The sequence below is a fragment of the Camelus ferus genome, chromosome 5 (genome assembly GCF_009834535.1).
Source record: "Camelus ferus isolate YT-003-E chromosome 5, BCGSAC_Cfer_1.0, whole genome shotgun sequence".
In the NCBI taxonomy this organism is placed as follows: Eukaryota; Metazoa; Chordata; class Mammalia; order Artiodactyla; family Camelidae; genus Camelus; species Camelus ferus.
The window spans coordinates 16,602,381-16,626,747 of record NC_045700.1 but is presented as its reverse complement, the minus strand read 5'-3'; the positions used below and the strand labels follow the sequence as shown (position 1 = coordinate 16,626,747).

At 47.9% G+C, this 24,367-nt stretch overlaps 1 protein-coding gene across 6 annotated transcripts in view; it reads right to left on the bottom strand.

Moving 5' to 3' along the window:
• The window catches only part of MGAT5 (alpha-1,6-mannosylglycoprotein 6-beta-N-acetylglucosaminyltransferase), a 333,568-nt gene that overhangs the window by 9,036 nt on the left and 300,165 nt on the right, over positions 1 to 24,367 (bottom strand). For all 6 annotated transcript variants that reach the window (XM_032479342.1, XM_032479341.1, XM_032479339.1 and 3 more), the window contains 3 exons: positions 20,222 to 20,338; positions 13,485 to 13,559; positions 2,363 to 2,520 (listed from right to left, as the gene is read on the bottom strand). In XM_032479342.1, the coding sequence (XP_032335233.1) occupies positions 2,363 to 2,520; positions 13,485 to 13,559; positions 20,222 to 20,338 (350 nt within the window). The remainder of the gene's footprint in view (positions 1 to 2,362; positions 2,521 to 13,484; positions 13,560 to 20,221; positions 20,339 to 24,367) is intronic.

The following is a 24,367-nucleotide window of genomic DNA, read 5'->3' as shown; positions in this document are numbered from 1 at the left end:
CTTCCCCAATTCAAGACGGCAGCACAAATGCTCCGAAGGGCTCAATTCATGCCACGTAAATTCATGCTGCTCAGCGAGGTCAGGTGATTCCTCAAGGTCATGGACACCCCGAGACAGAGAACCAGGCCCCATGACGGAGAAGGAGCAGCACTGGGCTGGAGGAGCCGCTGGCTGCTAAGTGGCCATGAACAGGGATAAGCCGGGACGGCCTCACTGAGGAGGCCCTCCACAGACTTGCCGGACAGTGGGACATTCACAATATTATCAGTATTTGCAAATGCAGAAACAAAGTATTCAATAGGGCCCTTACACTCAGAGAATTAATTTCAGGCAGCTTTATTGCAAAATTAGCATTCATGGCCGGCTCCTAGGAAGAAAACGCATGTATCTACACCAGGGTGGGTAGAAGGGAGCTGATGAGCAGTCCCGTGGCACAGGGTCTGGCCGCAGGACAGCCCCACACCGAGGGCTCTGCTCCCGGGGCTGTGCGAGGTACGTGGGGGTGGGGTGTGGCGGGCGCTGGCTTTTCTGGTCCCAGCCACCCCCCTGCCCAAGCTCTTCGGTTGTTGGGGCTGTTCTGTTCTGTCTTCAGCACTAGTCACATTATCTCACCATCACCCAGGATGTCCCCATTTTACAGGTGAGAAAACGGATGGAACAGAGGAAACTGGTCCATTGGCTTCCCTTCCTGTCCCTCTGCTGGACTGAGACCTTGACTGCAGGACAGGCGAGATAGGTGGGGCCCGCAGGAGGCCAGGAAGGACCAGGCTGTGAGGAGTCCCCTCTGGGTTCCCCCCACCATTGGCAGGATGGGGGCTGCACGTGGACAGATCTGTGCGGACAGTCTGTAATCCACCCCCAGTGAATCCAGGCTTTGACCAAACACAGGGAGATACTTGGGGTCCTCAAAAAGCCCCTTGGTGTGGGAACTGTTTACAAAAGGAGCAAGCAGGCAGCTCCTCCTGGACCTAGAATCTGGGATATGTGCTCTGGAGATGGAAGTTTCTGGCCACATTGGACAGACACAGACCAACGCTCCCTCTAACAAGGCTTCCCTGGTTGCAGAGCAGGCTGCCAACTGCCTCTGCTGGCCTGGCCTTTGTTCTGACGGTAGAATCAAGGCTGCCTCTGATCGGGTCTTCACGTAAAGAGAACGATAAAAAGAGCACCCCCGTGTCCCTCCTCGGGAGGCGTCCCTGCAGGTGAGACGCTAGAGGCCACGCTCTCTCTCTAAAAAAGGCTTTCCACCTCACTGGAGAGTACTGAGACTTACAGGCAGGCCCGGCCAGGCCAGAACAAATCGGTGTGTGGACAACCGCACTCTAACAAGGCGTGAAGCCAGAACGGGACAGGCAAGCTGTGAGTCCTGAGTCCACTCTGTTCCTTAAACATCCTCTTCAAGACTGGGGCAGGACCCCTGCCCTGTGGACAGCAAGGGTTGGGACAGCAAATCCCTCAGGGGAAAACGCCTCAGGAGAGCTATTATGGTTGGGAGGGGTGACAGGTAATGATCCAGGTTGTGGCCCACGGTGGGTACGAAACATATCAGGGCACAGATTTAGCACTGACAGGGCTCATGAGTCAGAGGCCAGAAGGACCCTCACATGGAGATTTGGGAACTGCAAACACCGAACTCAAAATGCCACTGCAGAGGGAGAAGTGCCGGTGATACAGAAGGCCCCCCGCCTGGTGCAGCTCAGGTCCTCCTTCCCAGTGTTGCACCCACCTCCCTGCTCGGGACCCGGCAGAACCAGGCCTGCTCACACTCCCCCGCGATGCATCTCATTCCAAAGGGGCCAGAAGAAAGTGCAAAAGGGGCCGGGGCTGTGGGAGGGGAAGATGGCAGCGGAATTTGCTGGGGGCAGTTCTGCACTAGCTCCCTGCCCGTATTTTTCATTCCTTCCTGACTTGGGGCTGGAAGACTGTCACTCTGCTAGGGGCCATCTGGGCCATCTGCAGCCAGAAGACCTTTGGGGCAGGTCCACGGTGCTTGTGATTCTCTGCCCACCTCAGCCCCCGCGGTTCTTGGGTACAACATTAGCAAACTGAACACCGCCCACAACCTCCAAGCCTGGACTTGGCATTATTCACGCAAATACAAACCCCCTTCAAATTCTAAATCTATCAGGAGGCCAGATGACCTCATCTAATGAAATGCTAACCAAATAACATCTAATAAAATGACAACCAAAAGGCTGGGCCAACTTCCTCTGGGCTGCGAAGGGGGGTTGTGCTGTATCCGGCTTCCCTTTCCATGCCTTACTCCAACAGCCCATCAGCCTAGAAACGAAAACCTCAGCCCTCTCAACCTGACTTGAACCCAAATGAGCTGAAGGCCGGATGGCCAGAGCCCCGCACTTACTTCAGCATGTCCTTGTCCTTATTGAGGTGCTGGAAGAACGAAGGCTCACAGATGAGCTGGTTCTCCTGACAGACCTGCTTGCACGACTGCCCGGGCTCAGCGAGCTTCACCTGCAGGGCACTGAGGGGCGGCCACATCACTTGTCCGTGGCAGAAGTCCTAGAATGACAAAGATGCCATCAGCTGAGGGACCAGGGGTGCCAGTGGGGGAGGCACCAGGGGTGCCAGTGGGGGAGGCACCCGGCTGTGCGGGGCGGTGAGGGGCAGGAGGTGAGACGCAGACAGACCCGGGATGGAGCCGGGCTCAGCTGCAACACGGTCTTGGCCCAGGTCTTCACTTCTCTAAGCACCAGCTTCGCGTGCACAGTGCCCTGCCTGCCGGTCACGGCGGCTGCTCACTCATATCACCATCCACGATGAAGCAGTAGAGCTATCTAAAGGCGCTGCCCTTGAAGGCCCACCTCCAGGGCCACCTTCACCCACTGGTCTGTTCCCTCCACCCTAATTGCAAAGACATTTTCAGAGTCTCCCTCACTTGGCGGTTACCTAATGTGACACTGTCTTGTGATTGCTAGCTTGGACGCTGGGAAGCAAAGGAGCATAGCAAGACGTCTGCAGGCATCTATGATAGAACCTACGGTGGGGTCATGACCCAACAGAGGCTCCGTGTTTACTGGTTGAAAACAAATATTACACACTAATTCAACAGCTAGAGAAACAGTCTGAAGACGTGGGAAAGGAAGTGAAGTAACCTGGTACCCCCTGCAAAGAGAGGTGCCCCCAGCATGGAAGGTGGTGGGTGCTCAGGATGGGGCCCAGCCAGTCCCTCCCAGGACGGAGAGGGCGTGCACGGAACGAGCACGTCCAGGGGGTCACGGGCATGGAGAGGACCAGAAAGCAACCTGCACCACAAGGTGAGCCAGCAGCCTGGGTAAGAAGAGAAGGTGGGTGGTGAGAAGAAAGACAAAGCGGGACCAGGGAAAGGGCAGGTGAGCAGCGGAAGTCTCTCTGACCTGGGACCCCAGCTTTCACGCCAGCCTTGCCTGAATAGGTACCAGGGGTGGGAATGCATGCACCACTAGCACCCAACTCTCTCTCCGCTTGCACGTTGTCGATGGGACCCTAGCAAAGTTCCTCCCAATCCCCGGGCTGCCCAACCTGCAGAAGATGCTGCCAGGGCAGGAACCCTGAAGAGCCAGTGAACCCCTTTCGGGGCAGGCTAGCCCTCAGGGGTGCTCAGTGGTGCTTAGGATCCTGGGATCTGAATTCCTCCCGGAGGAAATCACCCCACACATATGAGACTCACGGTACAAAGAAACCTACACAGGACACAGGCTGTCAAAGAAGCAGAAGACTTGAAATAGTCTCAAGGTTGTATTTAAATAGGTAACTGTTCAGATACAAAGAACACACATACACACACACACACAAAGCAACAATGCAGCAGGTTTCTATGCGCTGACATGGAAACATACCCCCCCCAGCCCCCACATACTGAGAGGTGAAAGGGGCAGGTTGAAGGCTGATAAGAAGCAGATGGAAGGCTGATGTACCGTGTTTCCATTTGTATCGCGCACTGGAAGAGAGAACCGCACGTACAACAACCACGCACACACCCCTGTAAGGGTGCGCCTGGTGCTGCTGAGAAGGGACACAAGAGATTCAGGAACGGCAAGGGAATTTACTGCTCAGTGCTAATGTCCTTCTGGAATATTTCCTTTTTCCTCATGTTTCCTTTCCCCGCACTGTGTGGATGAGGAGCTGATTAATAATCCCAGGGCTCCCAGAACTAGGAGAGGGGGCGGGGTGGGGGGAGGCAATGTTCCAGGCCCCACCCTGCTGGCCACGTGGGGACTTGCAGGCGGGACTGTCCCTGTCGGTCCCCGAGCCACGAGGTGGGTGCAGCCCTGGAAGGCAGCCCAGAGCTGCATTCAGGAGGGCCCTTCTACACTCTTTGCCTTTTTTTTTTTAAAACCTATGCTTGTATTACTTTAGTGACCAAAAAGAAACCAAAAAGAGCAAAGGGAAACACACCCCAGGCCCTGAAGGCAGCTGGTTCTGAGGGTACACCTCGCCTCTCCCTGTTACTAGCCCCAACCTCTGAACAAAACACACGTTCTACAGCTGCAGCCTCCCCATCAGCAGAATGAAGAGGTTGAACCTGATGACTTCCTACGGCTCCGGCTCCTCCCCACCGCCTTCCTGAAGGAGGTGATGCCACTGCCTGCTGAGAACAGCAAGCGGCAGGTGGTGAGCGCTCAGCACAGACTTCTACTCCAGTCTCCTCAAGTCAGCGCTGGAGACCCCACAAGTAAGGTGAGCCTGCCGTTGTCCCCCACGTCACACAATCCTGCAATTCGGGGATGCTCCTGCTTGAGTTTGAGTGAGTTTGGTGCTTAACAAACAGAAATCCTTCCCTGCATGTGGTCAGGAAACCTAGAACCTGGATTCACATCTGCTGAAAACAGAAGATTCCAGAAGGGTCTAATAATTCTGAGATGACAGAAATGCACGGGGTTATTTAAAGACAATAGGATTCAGCTTAATCTTCAGAAAGTGACACAGGGCAGGAGGGTCAGCAGAGTGTCCTGTCTCACAGCCCTGGGTACCACCAGAGGCAGGCCATTCAGTGGGTGGGAAGACCTTTATCTGACGCCTCAGCTTTGTGGTGATCTTGACCACCGTCCATGGACTTGCCAAGGTGCGGGCAGCACCGTAACTTTGGTCTGGACGCTGTTACTAAGGGCGACAGCATGACTGCAGCCCCGTGACACCCTGAATGGCAATGCTGAGTGCTCACTGGTGGCCATCGCTCTCTCACCTGACGGCACATGGAAACTTACTGGCTGGCCTTTGACACTCTGTCCATCAAATAGGAAGGAAAACACACAATGATCAACGTAGTTACTGCTGATCAACGCTGAGCGGGTGCACGGATGTTTGGGAAAGTTTAAATGTCGTCTTTTGGTTTGTTTTTCTGGCTGGCTAATGCGAGCAACTTTACTTGTATTTTTTTGGAGAAATCTGAAAACTTCTACAGCCTTGAAGTATTATAATAAAGAGATTCAAAGTCCAATGGACACCAGAGCCTACTGTGTAACTACGGGGGGTGGGAACTGAGATCACTGGACAGCAGTACAATATTTGCTAAGGAGCAGGAAAGTGTAAGCATCTGGAGCTCGGATTGCTTGGGTTTGAATCTCAGTTCCTTCGTTCATCAGCTAAGCGATCTTGACTAGTTCCATAGCCTTTCTTTGCCTCCGTTTCCTCAACTGTAAAATGAAGAAAATGTCCACTGCCAGCTCATGGAGCTGCAGAGGGCCTTAAATGAATTACAATGTGTAAAGCACTCAGAAAAGTGCCTGATACAAGTAACACTGGCCATGGGTCGCCTTTTACTGCTACTGTGTGCAAAGGACTCTTCTAGGCCCTCATTGGGTGACTTGGTGGAAAAAAAAAAAAGGAAGCCAGACACCTGCCTTTATAGTGCTTATATTCAGTGAGGGAGACAGAGAAACAAAATAATAAATTATATTGCTCTAAATAAGGACGAAGTGAGGAAAAGGCATCGAGACTGTTGGGGAAGAAGGTGTTCAGATAAGGCATCACTGAGAAGGTGACATTCAAGGAAAGACCCAAGGAAATAAAGGAGTGAGCCGTGCAAATATCTGGGAAGGACATTCCAGGCAGAGGCAAACCGAGGTTGGAGGCTCTGACAACAGAGTGTCTAGCAGGTTCCAGGAGGAGCTGGGAGTTCCACGAAGCTTGAGCAGTGTGTGCGTGTTGGGGGCCGGCAGTAGGAAGAGATGGAGTCTGGGAGGTCCCAGGGGGTCAGAGCACACAGAGCTTTGGGGACCCATGTAAAGCCTTGGCCTGTGAGCTAAAAGGCACTGGAGAGTTCTGAGCAGAGGAATGAGACGGTCTGCTGTGCTAACAGAAGGCAGGAGCAGAGACAGTTAGGAAGCTACACAACAGGGCAGGAGAGAGGACAGCCTCGGAGCAGACCCTGGCACCTCTGTTCAACAAAGCTCCACCAAATGCTCATGTCACAGCTGCTTTGACGGTCTTCCCATGCATCCACTCCAAACTTTACCAATGACTATTAAAGCCTACGCTGGATGCTGGAAACAGGAGTGTGAATGAGACAGTCCCTGGGCTCAAAGGCTCAGTGTAGTAAGAGAGGCTGGCATTTAAAAATTACTGAACAGTATAAAATAGAGGTCCGAACAGGATGTAAAAGACACTAAGAGGAGAGAGACAATTAACTCCAGGGAAGGGAAAGGGGGTGGGTGTGGCAATCAGAGAAGGCTTCCAGGAGACAGGGGCTTCTGAGCTGGGTTTTGTAGGCTCAGTAGGAGTTAGTGGCTTATCATAAACATGGTGCTTTGCAGATAACTGGTGTTCAAAATAGAGTTGTTGAACTTTATGAAATGGTTTTGATATCCAGAGGCTTTGACAGTAGAAGTGGAAAAGAACAATATTCTAATTCAGAGAAACTTTATACAATAGGAGAGACATAAACAGTAATTTCCAATCTGGTTAACAAGCCCACTTAGAACACAGAACATCTGCATTCCTCTCTAAAACTTATTTCAACCAGTCACCAAATTTCCCTAAATTTGCTTGACTGTGAAAATTTCCTGCAGTAACCATAATAAGAAAGGTTTATGAATCAAACTTATGAGAAAAAGTAATGTTCTGAACAAATGAACACAAAGTACTGTGTAAAAAGATGAAGCGGGTATGCCTTTGTAACAGAGGCGAAGAAACAGCGTGCAAAGACGTTATTCACAAAACACCCAAAGAGCTGGAGAAGACTGGGGTGGGGGCAGGAGGCAGGCTCTCCCTAGGAGGGAAGCACTCGGTGGAGGGGCTGGCTTGCCCCTCCCTCTTGGTTGCACGTGATGAGATCTCTTCCACAAACCCTCCACCCTGAGTGGAGGTCTGGCCACACCTTTGATTGAGTTACCATGTCCATAACATATTAGGTGTGTGCGAGCAGATTTCTATGGAAACACATACTGTCTGGAACCAAGAAAAACAGGCTCAGATACAAGTCTGGAGTCAAGATCTAAAGGAAGGTCAAGAATTTGCAAAATAAAAAGGAGGGGAGATTCAAGCCCATGAATCTGGGGTTTGGGCCAAACTCAGCCAGCTATGTGGGAGGTCAGGGACATAGCTGCTATTTATGTTACAGCAGGGAAATCCAGGGCCAAGCACAGAAAAAGTGTTCAATACATACAGACTGACTGGATTGAATAATTTCTGTTGCCGGCTGGTACCCAGCACTGTCAGCCTGTGCTGCCTTCAAAAGGAGTGAACTCCATCCACAAGTAGCCCCTGGGGCTGATCCCCAGTGGCGGGTGTAAATTAGTGTTTCCATAAGGGCACAGAGAAGGTGGCTGTGAAGCTGAGCTGTGACTCATCTCTGCAATGATCTTCACAGTGCAAATCAACGAGCCAACCAGCACACGTCAGGAACAGCTAGACACAAACCTCCCACGTTCCATACTCTTCCACCACTAGCAGTCTACAGGGAGAAATGAAAACGTACGCCCACGTGCATGCGAATGTTCAAGGCGGCACTCTACTCTTCACAATGGCCAAAAGGTGGAAATGATCCAAATGCCCATCAACCAGAGAATGGATAAACAAAGTGGTCTATCTGTACAACGAATGGAATACTATTCAGCAATGAAAAAGAATGAAGTACTGATACCTGCTACAGAGTGCATGGACCTCACAAACATTACACTGAGACATCTCCAGAAGAGGAAAAGTCAGATCAGTGTTTTCCTGGGGCTGGGGGAACAAGTAAGGACTGACTAGACAGAGGAACAAAAGAGCTTTTTTTGGGGCGATGGAAACATTATAAAACTGAGACTGTGGAGGTAAATGCACAACTCTATCAATTTACTGAAAAAGCCCCACCATTGAATTGTACCCTCACATGGAGCGAATTTTAGGGTCTGCAAATTATACCTCAATGAAGCTGTTTAGAAAAACACACCTCAGCTGGTTTCTGGGCTCCTGTAGCAACAAGTAGTTAAGGCTCTCAGAGGACATCTTCTGGGCCATGTACTTAAACATGTGCTCATCTGCTGGCTCCTCCACGAGCCCTGTGGGGTAGGTAGCACTGTCCCCACTGCACAGAAGAGGAAACAGCACAGAGAGGTCAGGAAACTTGCCCAAGGTCACTAAGAGAGTGAGGGCAGAGCCAGGGTGTGAACCTGGCTGTCGGACACCCAGGTTCCAACGCTCAATCATTACCCACCCCAGTCCCTCTCGGTTCAGGAAAGGCTGGGCAAACAGCAACCACTGGTTTCTCAAAACAGCAAACATTCCTTACGCTACTGCCAACCTTCTCCCTTGTTCAGTTCCTCTCCCTCTTCCCCTGTAACCTGGCGCCTCCACCACTGCCCCCTACCCTGGCCTCCCCAGACCCACTGCCGTGCAGGCTTGGCCTTGCATCTAGAACGGGCCCCACGACGACGTTCAGGACGGGCCCCAGGGAGCGAGACTCCCCAGCAGCTGAAGCTCACTCCCATGTGGCTCTTGGAGTTAACTCCTTTTTTCCCTCCAAGTCTCCAGAATGCTTTTCACATAAACTACACAGCTCCTTGCAAAATAATATGAGCACAATCATACTGTAGGGTATTTTATAGGGTCTTTACACGAAGCAGAAAATAGAGTTAAAGAGCCTACGTATGGTTTTCAGAAATCAATCTGAACACGGGCCGTTCCTCCAAAAAACCTGCTCTCCCCTCTGTCCTGAGGCCACCTACGCCTTTCCCAAGAAACGCACAGTGAGAACCTTCACAGGCCAGGACACACTCGGGTTAGGGACGAGGAGGGCTCATGATCTTCAGTTACACAAGGGGTCTTCTCCTTGGTACCAACTCCTGCTGCTAGAGAGAGTGCCTTTTTTGGGGGAGCTGATATAAAAGAGTGGGCAGGCCAAATCAGCCTTTTCAGTACAGTGAGGGAGAGAGGGCATTAAGGGAAAAGCAAGTGTTTTCCTAAAGCCAGGATCCATCCCCATCGGGAACCGCCTGGGTTGGCGGGGTAGGTTCGTGCTCAGCGGCTATCCTGTGCTCTGAGCACATGCCACGGCCCGGGGCTCTCTCAATTGCTGTCAATTGGCTTCCTCTGGCTCCTGCTGCCTGGGGGTGAGTGTGAGGGACAATCTTGAAAGGGTTGTGGGATAAAAGCTTCCTTCTTCCCCCAGTGGACCACACGGAGGACTCTGATGAAGGCAGAGACCAGCCTAATGAGGGCCGCAGGGCTCCTACAGTTGAAGGGACGGGAAGCGTGTGCTACCACCACCCTTTGGAGCTTGAGGCTTTCCTGTTCCCACCAGTAACACCCCTCTCGCCTCTCACTGCTCTTTGAAGATAATCTTTTGGCTGCAAAAATAACGAACACCCCAAGCTCTAAAACACGAGAGCCTGCAGTTAATCGTTAGAGGCAGAAGACCCAATCTGCAAGCCAGTGGTGTCTTGGTTTCCTAATTTCCCTCTGGAGTTGGGGGAACATTACGGCTTCAACACAACCCTCCATAAAAGCCTGGGATAACTCAACACGGGCCCCTTTATGGCTCACTTAGCAGCACCGAGAGCATGTGGAATAAGAAATGCCCCAAACACAAGATTCCTGGTGTCACTTTTCTAAAACACCCATGCGGTAGCATCACTGCCCTACTCCCGGGTTAAAGCCTTTCGTCAGCCTCCTCTTGTCCCAGAATCAAATCTGAATTCTTCAGCTGAGCCTTAGCATCTTTTCATGATGTGTCTCCACCTCCAACCTTGTCCCTCACCTCATCCCTCTTTTCAGTCACATCTAAACTTCCAATAATTTTACCACGGTTTCTCTTTTTGCCCCTAAGCCTTTGCAGCTTGACATCTTCGCTTTTTGGACTCATCTCCTGCAAAATGCTTCTAGACAGAATCTCCCTCCCCTCCCTGCAGCTTGAGTTATGCGGTCCCAGGCACCCCAGGTCGTCGCTATTACAGGCGGAGCCAGGGCAGCAGCACCACCGAGGACCTGACCTGCTTCTCTGCGAACCCTGGAGCTACTTGAGGTCAGAGACTCATCCTTTGACATCTCTTCTTTCCCACCTCCCAGCACAGTCTGCAGCCTACCCAAGCTGGCAAATATTTACAGAGTGGATGAACGGATAAATGACAGCAGGCAAAACAGAAATCTGTGGATTCCTGTGAACCGCAGAGCTCTGCAGAAAAAAAATTCTATGCCCAGGAGCTAGTGCGAAAGGGCAGCTTTATTGACATGTTTTCTGGAAGACGATTTTAGTGGTATGTTTTCCAAATAATCTTAAGGGCCAACCTGAGCCTCCTAGTTCCTGGCCCATGTGAATAAAAAGCACACGCACTCACTCAGCCCCTTATTTATTTACTCATTTCTTCAGCTTTTGTGGACCTACTATGTGCCAGGCAGGGGCTAGGCACTTGCCACACAAAGGGGAGTGAGCTGGGTGTGACCCTGCACACGGAGCATTTAGCAAGGTCTGTTTGGGGAACGAGACCTTCCTGTCTGAAGGGAAACCAATAGATTCACAACAGACGGGCCACAAGAGAACTTCTAAGGACTGGCTGGGATTCAAGATTTCCTTAGGGAGGAAAGAAATAAAGCCTTCATATAAATGTGATAGAGTCTTTTTACACATGGTGGTGAGTAACCGTTTTCCCTGAGAGGAAGTGGAGACAGGAGAGAAGGCAGGGGGTTCCGGAAGCAGCTGCAGGGCTGCTGGTAAGAGCCAGCTCCGGGGAGGGCCGTGAGAGCGGGATGCGCTAGAGCTCACTGCCCGGGGAGCCACAGCTGCGCCCGCCTGCACCTTCAGGAGGGCCTGCAGCACCTGGAGCTCAAAGAAGACGGGAAGCAGAGCTCCGGGGCCACTGCCGTCACCTGAGGTCCTGGCAACACACCGCTGGTGCAGGTCTGGACCCAGACCAAACCAACCTCAAACCCTGATTCCAGGATTTAGCCCTGCTACCGAGACTTCTGGCTCCCACTGTCCAGAGAATGGGGTTCTGACTGCTGCCTCCTGGGATCACTGTGGGGATAAATGAATGATGCACTGGGATGTGCCCCTGACATGTTGGCATAAAGTCTGTGCATGAAGGGCTGTTAGAGTTAGGATGATGATACTGTCAATTCTTAAGTTGGGTGTCATATAAAGAACAAATGAGATAGTAATTCAGATGCTCAGCTCTTGTGGTAAAGTCTGATGAGTAATACTGTGGAATGTATTATGTTATTTAATAATATACAAGAATACAATACACAGCAGCACCACTTACAAAAGCCAAGACATGGAAGCAACCTCAGTGCCCACTGACAGATAAATGGATAAAGAAGATGTGGTGTGTGTATATATATACACACACACACATATATACACACAATGGACTACTACTCAGCCATAAAAAAGAATGAAATAATGCCACTTGCAGCGACATGGATGGACCTAGAGATGATCATATTAAGTGAAGTAAGTCTGACAGAGAAAGACAAACATAATATGATATCACTTATATGTGGAATCTAAAAAAAGACACTAATGAACTTATTTATAAGCCAGAAATAGACTCATAGACAGAAAACAAACTATGGTTATCAAAGGGGAAAGAGGTGGGGGAAAGGGATAAATTAGGAGTTTAGATGAACATATATACACTATTATATATAAAATAAATAAAAAAGGTCCTACTGTATAGCCCAGGGAACTATATTCAGTATCTTGTAATAATTTACAATGGAAAAGAATCTGAAAAAGAATATGTATATGTACATATAACTGAATCACTATGCTGTACCCTTGAAACTAATACAACATTGTAAATCAACTACAGCTCAGTAAAAAAAAAAAAAGACTACAAGACAATTATATAATAAAGTAGAATATACTAGAGAATCACCAGGACTAGTCTGTCTTTCTTGAGCAGTGTGTGGCAGCCCTGTTCTAAGCACGTCGCCTGTTACCAGCTCATTAATGCTCACAGCAGCCCCGTGAGGTTCTGTCATTATCCTCATTTTACAGGAGAGGAAACTAAGGCAAAGAGAGGCTCGGTAACACGTCCCCAGTCACACAACCAGAAAGTCTCAGCGGCGGGGCTGGACCCCAGAGGGCTGGCTGCAGAGTGCACCCTCTTGCCACCAGCAAAACTTCAGAGCATCAGACACAGCACCCTGAAGCGTCTGCCCTGCTTTGCCCATCCAGCAGCTGCACGCGGGCTTGTCCGCTGCTCACCAGTCTTGCCTCAAATCTTTCCTCTGAAACCTGCCTTGGCCTACAGTCTGCACCTACTCACATTTCAACACAGCATTTCTCCTCTCGGCCTTCAGAGCCCTGCTCCCCTACGGTGTCAAGATCTCTCCATCGCCCCAAGAGGCTCCGCTTTGCCCTTGAAGAGCAGCCCCTTATTTCTGGAATCTGGTCAAGGTGTCTCAGTCCCCCTACCCCCGGGGGTTCTCTGTCTGCCTATTTCTAGCTCTGTGTTGCTTTTGAAGCCTAAGGGATTAAAGTGTTATAAAGACGGCAATGACACTTTTGGCCTCACTTCTGTAAGCATGAGACATAGTTTCCCAACTCTGTTGGGGGTGGTGGGACCCTGGGAACCCTCCCCTGCTTTGGAAGTGAAGTTCTGCTTTTATCTGTTTCATATCCTTGGGTTTCATGTAAAGTTTCATTTGAATAGGGGTCCTATTTTTAAAACTGTTTGAACAGCCCCTACAGAGTGCTAACATACTTGGCCGTCTCTCTGTCCCCCTCCCTACTAGGTCTTTGTGAGGGCCCCAGAATACATTCAGGGAGCGGGTCTGATGGCGGAGGACGTTTCCATCTTGATCATCCAGTTCCTTAAGTTTCCATTTGACCTTCCACCATCATAAAGAACATTCTTACACCAAGGACAGGCTGACTCCTTTGGGTGACCACGACAGTGCCTACTTTAGCATTTTAGCAAGCCATTATCCAGCCTGTGGAGTCCTCCAAATCAGGGAAATAACCACAGAAATACGGTGAGCTCGTCACTGTTCATGAGAGCCCTCTGGGGTAACAGGAAGCAGGACCCCGCAAAGACAGACAGACTTCTGGAGAGCCTTACCTGTTTTTCAATGAAAGCGTTGATTCTCTGTAGCATCCCCTCACATGTGAATTCGTAGGGCATGTATGGCTCAATCTGCAGAAACAGAACATGGTATCGTGAGAGAGGAGGACTCGGGACAGGTGACTCTTACCCCGTCTTCCACTGATGCACATGCACTCAGGCCCCAACACCTGCAGGCAGCCTTGCAAGGCTAAGACTATGAACTTGGAAGTCAGCAGAGCTGGCTTCACAATCTCACTCTGCTCCTTATCAGTTGTGGGGCCCTGAGCAAATTACCTACCATTTCTGAGCCTCAGATTCTTCATGTGTAAGATGGTGATAAGAAAAACCCACCTCCTGGAAGCTGTGGTGAAGATTACAGGAGAGAAAAAGGAAAGTGCTAAGTTCAGTGTCTAGCACATGGTAGGCATTCAGCCAAAGGTGGGGAGTGTCACTTGTTAGAAGGCAAGCTCCAGGGGGCAGGGTCCATGGCTGCTGGGTCATCTGTATCCCGGTGCTGAGCACCAAACATCTGGTGAATGAATGCACACTCCCTGCCCTGAGAAAGGCACCTGATGAGTGGTTTAAGGACCCATGACAGTGACAAAATGTTTGTTTTGCATTAGTAGGTAAGTATGTACCCAAAGAACTCATGGTGCAAAAACAGAGGGATTAAGCATCACAGGGAGTTCAGCCAGAGGGTCCTAGGACGCTAGAAGGTCAAAGCCAATGCCTGCTCATGCTGGGCTCTTAAGGCTAGCTACGATTCTAGCAAGACAGGACTGAGGAGGGCCAAGATGCGGAAGACGTCCCAGGTGCAGCAAGTAGTGGGAGACTAGACGTGAAAGGAGAGCAGGAGGACAGAACTAGGATCATGCATTCTGGGGAGACACGCTAGGAAGAGGGTCACTGGATTTCCACAAAAGACTTGAGATTTCTACTCTAAGGAGCCTAGACTTTATTTGAGGGTAGCAAGCAATGTAGAAAGTGCTTCCCTGAAGTGGAGGAGACAACCTGAGCAACACTGTGACACCTAAGGGAAAGGGAAGAAATGTGGATTTGAGCTCTGGAATGCTCGTGCCAAGGCTACAAGGTCTGTGCTTTTAGGGGCAGCTAGCTGGCTTTATTAACCTGAAATGGAAATTTCTCTTGGGAGGAAACCACCGGCTATCCAGTTTGTTACAGCTTCAGAGGGTCCAGCAGCATGTGTCAGCAGGACAGCGGAGCACATCCACCATCTTGCACTACACTGACCTAGCTCTAATCTACAGGGTGAAGAGCTGGACGAAACATCTGTGTGCTGAGATCTGCTGAAAATGGGTCAGCTGGCAGCAAAGATACCCCTCTGTGGGCAGCCAAGTAGTTGGTCTCAAGACATGTTCTGCTTTTGTGTGTGTTGGTTCACACATTACACCTGAAATCTTCAACCATGATTGTTCATTTTATAACGTATCTTTGAGTGCATAATTAGAGGACAACTCACACAGGTTGTAAGTCAGCCATCCTTGCACACATCCGTCCAGACAGAGCCAAAAGAGGCTGAGCCATGAGCCCTGTAACATCAGGGCAGGACTACCCTGCAAGAACCGAGGTCCTTTTGCTCCTCGATAGTTCATCTCAGAAGAGCTCAAAATACTTTAACTGACATGTGCCAAGTCTGCACCTTCTCACCTCAAGGTTTTGCACTTGCTGTGCCCTCTCTAACCCAAACACAGTCCTTCACACCAAATGTAGAATTCTTCTTTTCTTTTAAAGAATATTTATTCAGCCTGTGGGTGATTCCAGACACTTTCTCTAACTGGCTTGAGATACGTCCCTTCCCCTGTCTGCAGGAAAAGATGTGAAGGAATCAGAACAACAACAAAACTACAATTGAGGTTGGCATCCCGGGCTCATTCAAAAGGGGATATGTAGAATGTCTAGAGTGAGAGAAACAAACATCGGTGGCCATCTGCCATGGGACCAACAGATCCGGGCACGTGGTGGGAAGCAGGCTGAATACTCAAGGACTGTTCCTACCACGTACCCCAGAGAACAGCCATTAGGAATGGATGTGGATTACCTTGAAGGGGTTCATGCAATAAATACAGAAAAATGGCTCTTCCTGTGTCCTCCTCCCAACCTAACCCAGTTTAATCAAAGGGATGTTGACTCATTAATTGCTTTGTGGACAGTTGACTATTTGAAAAGATAGCCAATTTTCCTACAAAGGAAAAGCAACAACAACAAAAAGTACTCTTAAGCCACCTGTCAGTGAGTCACTACCCATCCTGCTGTGGGTGGGAGCAGGGCCATCCATGTGGGAAAGCTCTCCAGACCACTGGCTTCAGGAATAACAAGGGCTAGCGAGCTTCTGATGGAGAGGCTGATGCCAAGATCCGGGCCTCTGTGTGTGCCGGTTTTCTGCGTAACAGCCCTTCAGGAACAAGTCAAGGACTCTTTAGGGGATGGGGTGAAAGGGCATGTTGAAACCACACCAGTCACTGATGTCCCCAAGTAGGACCAGTTGTGGAGAAGCAAGAGGAGTGTTCTTGGTCATCGTGCTTCATGGAAAAAGGACTGTGACTCTTAGGGCCGCAGGAAGGATGCCTGTAGGCTGCACGGTGCAGTCCTGCTGGCTTTGGAAATTTTCCCTTACTTCCCCATCTTTTTCTCCATTTTCTCCTCTTTAACCCCCATTCCCGTCTCCTTTTCTGCCACTCAGCATTCAAAGTTAGGGTATAGTTTCTCCAGGGAACTGCTCTGTTAACCCCTCCATGGCCCCACCTGACAGGTGGCGTGGCATCCTTCAATGAGAGATGGTCTTAGAAAGTACTGGAAGATCAGGGGCTGAGTCCTGTCTCCTCCATATGCTAAGTAGGGAATTTTAAGCCAAACATTTCATGTAATTTCTCTTGATTTCAAATCTAAAATAGGTCATGTCATCCCCCTGCTCAAAACTACCCATCATACTTCGAATAAAATTCAGACTCTCTATTGTGGCCAACTTAAAGCCATTCTGGCTCCTGGGGACTCTGTTGTGGCCTCCATTATTTCTGATGGGAAGTTGGGGGTCTTCCATTCCTCTGAATGTAATACATTTTTCTCTGGCTGCTTTCAAGATTATTTTCCTTATCTTTCGTTTCTGGCAGTTTGATATGATGTACCTAAGTGTGTTTTTCTCTATATTTACCCTGTTTGGGCTTCACTGAGCTCCCAGAATCTGTAGGTTGATGTCATTCATTAATTTTAGAAAATACTTAGCCATTATCTTTTCACAAATATTTCTTCCAGCCATTTTCTCTTCCCTTGAGATGCCAATTACAAGTAAGTTATGCATTTTGATATTCCTACATATTTCATATGTTCCTTTTCATATCATTTTTTTGGGCTAATTTCAATAATTTCTATTGACAAGTCTTTAAGTTCACTGATTATTTTCCTCTGCTGTCTACAGTCTGCTGATAAGCCCCCTCAAAGAGTTCATTTCTGATACTATGCTTTTCAGTTCTACCATTTTTTCATTTGGCTTAAGTTCCCATCTCTCTGCTGAAACCCCCCATCTGTTCACAGATAGTATCCACCTTTATTATCAAGCCTTTTAATATATTAATCATAGCATTTTAAAGTCACTGTCCGATAATTCCAACACCTGGGCAATCTCTGAGTCTGGTTTTATTGATAGTGTCCTCTTTAAATGATGGGTCATGATTTCTTGCATTTTTGAATGTCAGGTAACTTAAAAACTTGTAATTCAATATGAGAAAGCTTGGCAGCAGATTTCTGACCCATTTATAACAAGTATAAGGATTATAATGACAACAGTTTTTGTATTAATCTCATTCCTTACTTTATCCACTCTTAGCTTTCCCTTTACTTCATTTCATGTTGTTTTTCTTTTTAAATCTTATATTATCTTAACAAACTAGTCAAAAATACTAGTTTCAACCCAGGTTCTACAACTTACTAGCTGTGCCATCTTGGGTAAATTAGTTAACTTCTTTAAACCTTAATTTTCTTATTTGCAGAAGGATTAAATGAGATTAGATTAAATGAGATGTACAGAGAGATTCTAGACATGTAGAAAGAGGTTCTTCCTACATATCACCTACTATTATAATTATTTATTTTTTTCCTTTTAAGTGGCCTTAAACCATTTTTGGGAAAAGCCTGACCAGGGTTTTAAAACGTGGAGCACTGGAGGTTTCATGGCGTGAACAGAGCCAGCTTCACGTGGGAGGGAGCAGACAGAACTCAGTGCCCCGCTCTCAGTGTTTTCTGTAGCTGGCCTTCCCATGAGATTTTTGTTTGACAAAAGGCATCTGTTACCTAAAAAGTTTTGGACTCTGTGACCCATGATTTTCTGCCTCTACCTTAGCTTTTAAATTACTCCTCTTTAAGGGCACGCACACTTAACTAAGTGTTGTGGGTTGAACTCCTTCCCTCTGAAAGACATGCCGGAGTCCTAACTCCCCATATCTGTGAATGTGACCTCACTTGGAAATAAGGTCTTCCCAGATGTAATCACGTTAAGATGAGATCATACTGATTCAGGGTGAATCCTAATCCAGTATGACTGATGTCTTCTAAGAAGTGGAGAAGAACACACACACACACACACACACACACACACACACACGGATAACACCATGTGGCAGCTGTAAGCCAAGGAGCACCTGGGGCCACCAGAAGGTGGAAGAGGCAAGGACAAATCCTCCACGAGAGGTTTCAGAGGGAGTGCGGCCCTGCAGACATCTTAAATTCAGACTTGTAGCCTCCTGAATGGTAAGAAAATACATTTCTCTTGTTTAAACCACCAAGGTGCGTTTCTTTGTTATGGCAACCACAGACGCTCATACCCTAAAGGACTCTGAGACTGAAGAAAGAAGAAACTTTGATCTCTATGAGAGGGACCCCCTGGCGCGGAAGCCTTCGACACGCGAAAGATGCTTTGAGGTGGACAGTGGTACCATGCTCACTCAGCACCTCATCTCTTGGCTTGGCCACCAGAGGTCTGGGGAACTTCTGCCCCAAACTGTTGAGACAAGGAGTGACACTGTACACATCACCCACGGGAAGCTCTGAGCTGCTAGCCCAAAGCTCAATAACTAGACCCTCTCCAAAGGGACCCGGATAACACACTGGAGCCCTCTCGTTCTCTGGGAGGTGTCCTCAGTAGGTTGAAGCTGGCAGTTTGGTGCATCTCATTTTACTCCCCGGAGACGGAAGACAGCCCTTTACATGGGCCACCTGGCTACTCCTCCCAGGATACAAGCCTTTCTAGCTCCTTCCCCTTGATGCTCACTGTTCCTCAAACCATGTCTTTCCAGGCCCATTTCTCAGCTTAGCTTTGCAAATTCCTACTCATCCTATGAGACTTACTGCTGCATTCTCCAGACGTCCTTATAGGATGCAGAAAAGACAGGCACTCCTCCATCTCCGGCATGTTGGTCTTGGCACCAAACGCATTCTGCCTGATAGTGTGCTTGTTGGTAAATATCTAGTCCTCGTCCCCTCCACGACACCCATCCATCCGTTAGGTAAATCACTACACTGGGTCCCGAGAATACAGCAGTGAGACAGATATATATCCTGCCCACGCTGCTTATAGTCTAGTGGAAATCTAGACTGTCACTAACAATCGTAAGACTATTATACTATTACATAGGTGATGCCAATACTGACTTAGTGCTATTGACTAAACACTTGCTCTGAGGTCGACAACATACCTCAGCGCTTTATATTCACCGCCTCACTGCATCCTCACAAGTCCCTGCAAAGTAGGTGGAATTAGCCTACATTAGGGATGAGGAAACTGAGGCTCAGAGGTGAAGGCCTGGAAAGACATGGGTTTGAGGAACAGTGAGCGTCAAGGGGAAGGGGCTGGAAAGGCTTGTCTGCCAGGAGGAATCGTCAGCTGGCCCACGTCAGGGCTGCCTGAGGGGGCGCTGCGAGTACGGGGTAGAGCTGAAACCCACCCGAGCTGTCTGACTCAAGCCTGCCCTCACAACCATGCCTGTCCTGCTTCTTAACAAAATATAGCACAGTGACAACTGCTCTGACAGGAGGAGTACAGAGGGGAGGGTGCAGAGGGATGGAGTCCCCAGGGTTGGGAGAGAGGATAACCTGACCATCCTTCCAGGGGGGTACGCTTCTTATAGGCGGGGACCTAGCCTCGTTTATGTTTGTGGAAGTGAATATCCCCTACAGTGGTTCAGAGGGTGCCCTGAATACAGCAGGTGCTTAATAAATGTCTGCTGAATTGATGAGCAGAGTCCAGATATGCTCATTACTTACACAAAATTTTACAAGATGTTAAATGGTAGAAAAGCGGAATAACTAGATGCTATAAAAAACATTTCTCAGTATTTCCTTAATTATTCCTTACCCTTATCCTTCTCACTTATTTATTTTTTTCTTTCTTTCTTTTTTTCCTTGCAGGGAGCAGGTACATCTTTTTTGATCTTTGAGAGAGCTACATAATCATGTCACAGACGCAAGTGTATCTCAAGCTCCTACAACTGTGCTGGGACCTAGGAGTCATATCGAAAGAGTTTGCAGAATCCACACACACACATCTGGACACCAGCTCTGTTTCCACCTCACAGGACATCCACACAGTCCCCAGGCCAGCCAGCCCTCCAGCTGGGCTCCTTTCTAATTCCAGAGTTGAGCGGACATGGAAACGTTCTCATTACTCGCACAAAGGGCCTGTGATGTGTTCCACACCCTCCAGTTCACATTCCAAATGGGGAAAAATGAATAAAAGAAATAACCTTCTGACTTAAAATGGCTTTCACTGCGTCCTCTACTTCCTCCTGATTGCCGAGGTCAACAGTCCAAACGTGGGGCCGGCCGATGAAGACTTCAGCATAAGGATGCTGGGAGGTCAGCTGGAAGGAAGCAAAAGAGAACATCTCAGTATCACAAACAGTGATTTTTTAAAGCCTTCGGTCTTAGATGAAGTGTAATGCTCTTCATGGTTCTGAGTTACACAGGAAAAAGTAGTAAGTCATTTTTGTCCTTCCTCTGGACGATTGAAACCTCTCAAGTACCCCATAAGCAGACAACAATAAAAGCGAGAGGGCCCCACAGCTTTCCTTTCTTTTGACCCAGCAGGACACTGACTGCGCCCTCCTAAGTCAGGACCCGCTGGATGTGCAGGCACAGCGCTGACGGGTACAGTTAAGGAAACCCAGGCTGTAGGTGCACCCGGTTGGTGTCACGGGCAGTGTCTGTGGATGCCCAACAGGTCCATGTGGGATGTTTTAAAAGACAGATGCCCAGATTCAAAGACACATGCACCCCAATGTTCACAGTAGCACCGTATACAATAGCCAAGACATGGAAGCAACCTACATGCCCATCGACATATGACTGGATAAAGAAGTTGGGGTACATTTATACAATGGAATACTACTCAGCCATAAAAAACAACAAAATAATGCCATTTGCAGCAACATGGATGGATGTGGAGATCATCATTCTAATGAAGTATGCCAAAAAGAGAAAGAAAAATACCGTATGATAGTACTCATACGTGGAATCTTAAAAAAAAAAAAGCCACTATGAACTCATCTACAAAACAGAAACAGACTTTGCAGACATGGTAAACAATCTTACTGGGGAAAGAGGGTGGGAAGGGATAAATCTGGGAGTTTGAGATTTGCAAATGTTAGCCACTATATATAAAAACAGATTAAAAAAATGAGTTTCTTCTGTAGAGCACAGGGAACTATATTCAGTATCTTGTAATAAGCTTTAATGAAAACAAATATATGTACATATATGCATGACTGGGACAATGTGCTACACCAGAAATTGACACATTGTAACTGACTGTACTTCAATCAAAAAAAAAAAAAAAAAAGACAGATGCCCAGGCTCTCCTAGATCCTCTGAGCTGAGATCCTGGACACTTTGCGGGGGGCTCATGGGAGCCTAGGGGTCCCAGGAGGGCAGCATGAGGGCCATGACCCTGCCTGAGGCTGTGAGATCCGCAGGGCTGGTCTGGTGATGGCCCTACATCTTGATTCCCACTTGGAAAGAAGAGAATGTCATGTCAGGTGACATGGAGGCTGTTACCGGTGGCTTCAACCTCCAAAATCACACCAAGAAACAATGACCACCTACACTCAGTCATATCCCAGCCCTGAAAATCACCTATATCTAACTAGTATCTGTCATAAAATACTGGCTCGGACAGACAGGTAAGCATATGAAAATTACAACAAAGTCGTTTCAGGCTTTAAAGTCAGAGAATGACACATAATGGCACATATAAGAGGTGACAGAAAGAGAAATGATGCTACTAGAAAAACAAAGAATTTGGGAATAATCATAACTGTAACACTGGAGCCTTAATAGTTACAAAGACAATTGCAATCAGAAAAGCAAGGAAAGGCAGCTTTTGTTCTAAAGGAGGTTTTATTTTAAGACCAAAGGGTGGCCAAAGAAACCCAGTGGAATGTTGGTAATTCACAGTTCTTGAAGAGTCCCTTCCTTAAGACAGCTACATTTACTCCCCAACTTAGTTCCGCCTTTATTCCTGGACCCCTTTACGGTTGTGGTATGAAGGGGGCATTCTGGACACATTTTCGGCTTTCACAAAGATGCGGGGTGCTGCGCTCCACCCTCGGGGTGAGGACCAGGGCTGTCAGAAGCCTTGAGACGTGTGGGACGGTCCCGCACAGGGGGAGCTGTCTGCTCCCGCAGGCCTTCACACGCCTGCCAAGCTCTCACGGGGTTCATGAAAGCCACATGAGAATCTTTGCCAACTCCTTGGCACAGTGTTATACACACTGAATTTTTCAGGAACATAACTGCCTTGTACATCAAGGGATGTTTGTGCCCTGTTTTACTTGGAATTCCACCAACATGCCATTACCATTTCAGAAAAATCACGGCAGCAAAGTCAGTGTCACTCACATGATCTGGGCCTCCAGCACAAGCTCTCCAAACTAGTCCCCATGTGTAACTGTCACGTCACTGGCAATTGCATACAGACATGTGTATACATCTAGGCACCTTTTTTTTTTTTAAAAGCTTTTTAAAATTTTGTATATATATATACACAAAAAAATATATATATATTTTTTTATTGAAGTATAGTCAGTTTACAGTGTGTCAATTTCCAGTGCACAGCATAATGCTTCCTGTAGCTTCTCTTCTTAATGTCAGTTATAAGCCAAAAGGGCTGACCAGGTTCAGCTCAATGCTTTATTCCTCTGAAATACAAACTTATTCATTGTATGGCAGAATGAGGCATCCCAGTGCCTTCTAGTGTGGGTCTTAGGTATGGAGTAGCACTCCTGGACTATGCAGACACCAAATACATATAACCTTCTTGTAAATTATTTTCTTTTTATTTCTCTTTCATGTAAGAGTTAGCAAATCATTCTTTTTAAAAACTGCATATATTAGCAGGGTATATTTAGAATTTCACTTCAGGAGAGAGAAGTGGATGCTGTGATACACTTAGGATAAAAGAAGGTGACGGGTCTGGAGGGGCTGAGGCCGGCTCTCTTTTTCTTCAGACCCCACTATCCTCAGAGGACCAGGTGATCAACTGGCACGTCTCCGTCCTGCCCTTGGCCACCAATCTCTGTATCCTACCACCCCAATGGTGTGTGTGCACTACTCAGGGTGGGAAACCCAGAACATAAATTATTGGGCCTCCCCTCCGAGCCTTTGCTGGCGCCCACTTGCAGGAATCACGCAATCCCGAGGTGCGGGTGTCCTTGGCTTTGCCAGAGCCACACCCCTGGCTAGCCTGCTCGGCTCGCCAGCCTTCTGACATGCACCCTCTTCTTTTGCTCAGCTGTATGGTCAGTGATAGAGCCTCTGAGTGCCCGCAGGCTCACAGAGCTGGGGGAACAGGCTTTGTGTGTTCTCAGCACATATTTTACTTTTTTTTTTAACTTAAGTATAGTCAGTTTGCAATGTTGTGTCAATTTCTGGTGTACTGCGTAATGTTTCAGTCGTACACATACATACATATCTTCCTTTTCATACGCTTTCTCATTATAGGCTATTACAAGGTATTGAATATAGTTTCCTCCGCTATACAGTAGGACCTTATTGTTTATCTATTTTATATGTAGTAGTTAGTATCTGCAAATCTTGAACTCCCAGTTTATCCCTTCCCACCCTCTTCCTGGCCCTGGTAACCGTAAGTTTGTTTTCTAAGTTTGTTTGTTTTGTTGTCTGTGAGTCTATTTCTGTTTTATAGAAAAGTTCACTGGTGTCTTTTTTTTTTTTTTTAAGATTCCACATCAGCACATATTTTTAAACTGAACATGTGTCAGTGAAGCCTCTGGCTTGGCCTGTGCTAAACACCAGCATATACATTATTAATCAGGTTTCCCGTGTATCAGTGAGTATTTTGAGGTTGAGAGGGGCTTGCAATTTCCAAAGCCAACCTAGCCAGAAAGCAGCAGAGCAAATCCAGATCTAGACCCTTCAACCACTTACTACCTTTTGACAACAGAGGAAGACGACAATTTTAAAGGATGCTAGTGAGCTCTTAAGACAAAGACCAAAAGAAGCTCAGTATCAACACCAGTCTTTTACACATGGTCTTAAAACTTGCCAGCCTAAAAAAAACGCCAGGACTGAATTTATGTCTGTATTAGGCCTTTCCTGGAGCTGAGCAAAATGTCGCACCCTTTTCATTTTGTGGCCTGGAGAACAAACTAATTAATTCTTCCCATTACATCAGGCTAAATGAAAGTTGCCATCAACGTCTCTATTTAGTCATTCACATCTTAGTAGTCTCTCTCCCCTTCTAAGCCTTTTAAAAGGCCCCTGCTTATTTAGAAGGTTGCTCTCAGCACTTGGAAAATACGAAATGCTGAGCCATTATCATTCTGTTCATTTACATTTATTGAGGGTCACTTAATTTTACGAGTAAGGCATTTTGT